Here is a 5,732-nt window from a genome sequence, read left to right as displayed (position 1 = left end):
AGCAAAGGGTCTGAATACTTAGGACCATGTGATATTTCAGTTTTTCTTTTTTAATAAATCTGCAAAAATGCCAACAATTCTGTGTTTTTCTGTCAATATGGGGTGCTGTGTGTACATTAATGAGGAAAAAAATTAACTTAAATGATTTTAGCAAATGGCTGCAATATAACAAAGAGTGAAAAATTTAAGGGGGTCTGAATACTTTCCGTACCCACTGTATACACACACACACACACACACAGTACTGTGCAAAGTCTTAGACCATTAGTATTTACACCCAAAAAAAATGCTTTCAAGTCATTTATTATTGTGCAAACCAAAATCTCACTGGATTATTACAATTAATGGCAAAAGGGATGTTTGGCAATGCAAACTCATGTTTCCTACTGACACACTAAAGCAAAAGATAGAGATAACTGTCTTAAAACCATTTTTTCTTTTGTTGGTGAAAATATTAATGGTCTAAGACTTTGCACAGTACTGTATATGTATAAAATGCTTATAATATTAATAAAATTATAATATAATATGCTTGTAAATTTTTTATTGAGCTCAGGCAAACTTTGAATACAACCATTAATTAAAAAATAATAATAACATGAATGAAACAAAAATTAATGTATAAATGAACACTAACTGGATATGCAGCAGGGGGGGGGGGGGGTCCCCCTAAGGGCTTTTTTTTTTAAAAACCGTCTCTTTTAATTTTAACACAATGAAGGGCCTTTTAAAATTACAACTGTATAATTGCAGTCTTCCAAGCTGCCATTATCTGAGGCTTTGAGTTATTGACTGGGAGACTTCCACTCAAATTTACTGTCTTTGTTAAGCTTGTGACTGGATCATTGTCCCCAGAGGATGCAGGAATGGTCAGGGGATCTGACCACCACTGTAAGTGAATTGTTATAGGGTTTCGCCAAGGGCACATGGTTTGGAAGGGTAAATAATGGAGAAAGCACTCTGGGTGCCTATAATTAACCATACTCTCTCTTTCTCTCTCTTTCTCTCTCTTTCTCTCTCTCTCTCTCTCTCTCTCTCTCTCTCTCTCTCTCTCTCTCTCTCTCTCTCTCTCTCTCTCTCTCTCTCTCCCTCCCTCAGACCCAGCAGCAGTGGACTTTGAGCAATATGAATTGTCCACATTGGCTGATACACTTAAGAGTTACATTCAGGACTTGCCCTGCCTGCTCATACCAGCTGTAGTGTACAGCGAGCTGGTCTACACTGCTCAGGGTAAGCTGTCCGCTGGAGCCCAGCACAAAACATTTAAAGACCACCATTTTACGGTATATTTCTTAAATCGTGCAATTGCTTTAAGTGAGGAAGTCGAGATTCACTGATAATCTCTTGAGAAATGGATCAGTGTTCAGTGGGTTTGTTTCTAAATTATTCAGTGCTGAACTGTATCTCTAATGAACTCTAACTTTGTAAAAGTCTATGATGGAAGTAAATTTTGAAATAGAGAAACGTATCACTTTTATTATGCTTTTTGAAGCTTTTTTAATAATTTTTGGAGCTTGAAAGCCTCAGTCTCCATTCTTTATTATTATCATCCAGTACAACTCTTCAAACAAGTCATCAAGGCTTGAAACTACATTCGAGCGAGTAAATTATGTCAGAATTTAAATGTTTAAATTCACCTAGCATAAAATGCACAACTAAAATAGGTGAGTATGTTTGTTTTCTTCGACATATTAATGCTCAAAATGTTCAGTTGGCAGAAGAGGTTTGAGAAAAGCTGAGAACGAAAGTAGTGTTATAGAAAGAGGCAGAGTGTGTGTGCATGTGTGTGTATTAGTGGGGGCGCTACTATGCCGGAGGGTAGGTTCACATCATCTCTCTCTGACCTTGCTCTGCATTACACCCACTGAAAATGAAACAAGCATACACAGAGTCTGTCCCATCTTTTAGACATGCCAGGTTGCTTGTAAGTGTTGCCTGACTTTGTAAGGACAAACAGAATTATGTAAGCACCCTCACTGAGTATTGCCTCATCATGTTTCTGATGCCTGAAAATTCTTGCTGCCTTGAGACAACTTGTATCCTTAAATATAGTGGTTGAATAGTATTTAAGGATAAACAATGCAAAAAGCTAATTTTCCTCTTAAAAATATCTCAACTTTGCTTAAGATTCAAAAAAGGTGCTGTTTTCTGAGAATATTTCTTAAAATAAATGTATTTTACATTCCAGTTTGTTTTAGGCATGAGCCATCTATGTACACTCTTAAAAATAAAGGTGCTTCAAAAGGTTCTTCAAGCGATGCCATAGAAGAACCCTTTTTGGTTCCACAAAGAACCATTCAGTCAAAGGTTCTTTAAAGAACCATCTCTTTCTTACCTTTTTATAATCTGAAGAACCTTCTTTCACCACAAAGAACCTTTTGTGAAACAGAAAGGTTCTTCAGATGTTAAAGGTTCTTTATGGAACCATTTAGACAAAAAGGTTCTTCTATGGCATCGTGAAGCACCTTTATTTTTAAGAGTGTAATATATATAATTTTCAAATCTCAGCTAAATGTATATTGTTTTGGAAGGCATTTAGGTATTTTTTATTGAAAATGACAAAAATACATACTAAGATCAATTTTGGCAGTTTTATTATTTATTTATATATCGGAGTGTCTATTTACACTAAGTGCAAATAGCCCGCCTTGTTGGCAGAGGCTATTTCCACTAACTCCGCCCACCAACGTGTGATTCGGCTAGTCAACATTATAAAAGACAGTCGACAATTGTCAGCTCCAGTGGTGCAGGTGGTAAAACGTGTGTAGTACTCATTAGCTATGTTTCCATCACCCTATTTTAATGCACATTTTAAAGTATGGCATGAGAAATCAGTGATGGAAATGCCAAATTTCGAATAAAAATCCTTTAATTCGCAAAAAAGTTTTTACGCTCGCTTGAGGTGGTTTTTGACTTGTGCGAAAAAGGGTTGCAAAGAATGGGAGATGGAAATGCATTTTGCGAATAAATTCCTCCAAGCGCATCAAAAAAGTAATGTGACTTTCTGTATAATTGCCTCCCAGAAATGTCTTGCACGACTGTGTTTACAAACAGCAGCATCCACCTCCGAAAGCAATGACCACATTCATTGTGTTTCGTCTGCTCGCTCTGAGGCGCAAGTAATTTATTATATATGAAAATTATTATATTCTCCTACTTTTCTTAGTGATTTATAGTGCCAGTTTATCAGGAAGTGACGATTTTGTTCTCTTTGACTTGTTGGATGGAAACGATGCTTGTTCGCAAATGTTTTATGCGATATTCCAGTTTTGCGCATAAGTTAAATTTGCAACTTTGGATGGAAACCTGGCTATTTTGATGCAATCGACCCAGGTTCGAATCCGTCTTTTGGCAAACTTTTTTTCTCCCTTTTCAAATTTCAAATCACATCAGAAAAGCATTTATTTTCAATGAAAATTAAGGAAATAATCAAAAAGTTGAAAATAAAGTACCGGGTAGGGTTAGGGTAGGTGTAGGGAGGGCTTTATTGTCCCAATAAGGTGGCATCCATTTAATAATTTGAATTCAAATTTACACTCAATAAGTTATTACTGCATACTATTTTATAATGTACTGCAATACTGAGGTGCAGATAATTGCCACTATTTGCAATAAGTAGTGTAAATAGCAGAAAATCCTGCTATTTTAACATAGTGTAAATATCACTAAAAAATGCTATTTGCACTTAGTGTAAATAGCATCTATCGCTAAGAAAATATGCTATTTTCACTTAGTGTAAATAGCATCTCATTGCTTTTTACACTTAGTGTAAATAACATCTATTGCAATTTGCACGTAGTGTAAATAGCCTCTATCGCTATTTACACTTAGTGCAAATAGCCGCTGCCTTTATATATTTATTTATTTACTTACTTGAATTTTAGGATTTCAAGGAGTGATCTTCTTTTTGACTAAACATATTTGTTCATACCTTCAATCTGTTATGTATTCATTCATTGTCCTTATTGATTTGCATGATTGGTCCCATAGAGTGGTAAGTCTAATTGCAGTTTAATTAGTTTCATTGAGATCATGCAATAGGAACATACTTGATTGATTGTCTTATACCTAATAATTTAATTTGCCATCTTCAGTTCTGCTGGCGCTGATATATGTAAGTTACTTAAATTAATTTTGCATCTTCAAAGAATGGAATTAATATTAGTTTTGTGATGCAGTGAACAGAAATCAAGGCAATGACTCACTATAATGTACTTGGGGTTACAATACATTTTGTATTGTGCCAATGAGTCTTCAAGTGCAAAGTCACTATATTTGCCATATGGCATATTCAGCATTTGTTCATTAACCGTTCTAAAGAATCAATGGGATATTATGGCAAATAAGCTTTCCTGGAAAGTCCCTTTGTCATGGGGTGCCCTTAACAATGCCTCTACCTCCCTCTTGCCTAGATAAAATCCATTTAACTGTGAAATCAAGCATGCTTTTGTTTGATATCCTTAATTTAATCAACACACCGATTCAAACTATTAAATCATTTTTTTATATATTATGTTATCCAAAATTCCAGGAGTTTTAAGATGCATGAGGAGTATTATGATGCAGGTTAGAAAAATCTAATTCATTTCAAGCTTTAATCTAACACAAATCAACTTGACAAATGATTTTTGCTTCCGAATGCATAACAGTTCTATTAAGTAGAAGAAAAGTGCATTAAGTCCTTTTTCTGGTAGAAGTTGAATCCCATTGAGCGTCTAAGTCTCATTTTAAGAGCATTATTCAGTGATAACTCTCATGCCTTGAGCACCGGTGCCCATCTGACTGGCCAGGAGCCAGTATGCCCTCTTCCAGGAATGCGATTGGCCATCTGCAGGGCTCCCCTTCCCCCAGTTGTGTCGTGCTGAGTCCAGATGGACTCGGCCAAGTTCCCAGCCATGGCCTGCAGCCCGTGACGCTGGCCTTTATTGAACAGGGGTCAGTCTCTATCGGTAATCTCCAGGAGGCAGCGGTTGGTGGGACTGTCCGGCTCCAAACTGGGGGCATGTCTGTGCATGTATTGCTGAGTGCATAGGACTTGTAGAGATAGAAACCCTCTTATATCAATGGTCAGTGAGTCTCAGGCCAAGGTCAAAGTACTGACCCATTTTCTGATCAGCAGATTGTCAGACATTCATCATTCGACACCCTGCCACCCACTGCTCATAACCTTTGACCTCTTAGCACTTATCTTCTATAAGCACTATGGGAGAAGCGCCTTAACCACACCTTAATGGCTTTGTTCATATCATAATTAATGCAGGAAGTGCGGTTGGCAGGGGATTGAGTCTGTGTGTTTGTTGGGGGGTGTGAGAGCAGCATTTAGGCAGTAATCTAACATGAATAATATAATATAATATAATATAATATAAAATAATATAATAATGTCTACATTTGGCTAACAATCATAATTGCCAAGGGCATGTATGAGGTCTCATAAATATATATATTTTTTTATATATTTTTAAGACCTTAATTTGTGTTTTTTGTTTTATTTATTTAAACATTAAACTGTATTATTATATATTATATAATACATTTATTAGATATTTAATATTAATTATATATATACAGTATATATATATATATAATGAATAATAATAATATAATTAATTCATGTTTGTTTTATTTATTTAAACATACATTATAATACATATATATATATATATATATATATATATATATATTGTAACGGGGTGGAAGGAACACGCGACAAGGAGAGCTCCAATAAATAC

The 5,732-nt window shown here is 35.5% G+C and overlaps 1 protein-coding gene across 1 annotated transcript in view; it reads left to right on the top strand.

Annotated features, from left to right (window-relative positions):
* Positions 1-5,732, top strand: part of pik3r3b (phosphoinositide-3-kinase, regulatory subunit 3b (gamma)) — a 173,741-nt gene that overhangs the window by 91,853 nt on the left and 76,156 nt on the right. Inside the window, exon 5 of the mRNA XM_016284731.1 lies at positions 1,099-1,230. Coding sequence (XP_016140217.1) covers positions 1,099-1,230 — 132 coding nt within the window. The remainder of the gene's footprint in view (positions 1-1,098; positions 1,231-5,732) is intronic.

Source organism: Sinocyclocheilus grahami, unplaced genomic scaffold (assembly GCF_001515645.1).
Source record: "Sinocyclocheilus grahami isolate Dianchi unplaced genomic scaffold, SAMN03320097.WGS_v1.1 scaffold187.1, whole genome shotgun sequence".
Classification (NCBI taxonomy): Eukaryota; Metazoa; Chordata; class Actinopteri; order Cypriniformes; family Cyprinidae; genus Sinocyclocheilus; species Sinocyclocheilus grahami.
This window is presented reverse-complemented; position numbering and strand designations above follow the sequence as displayed.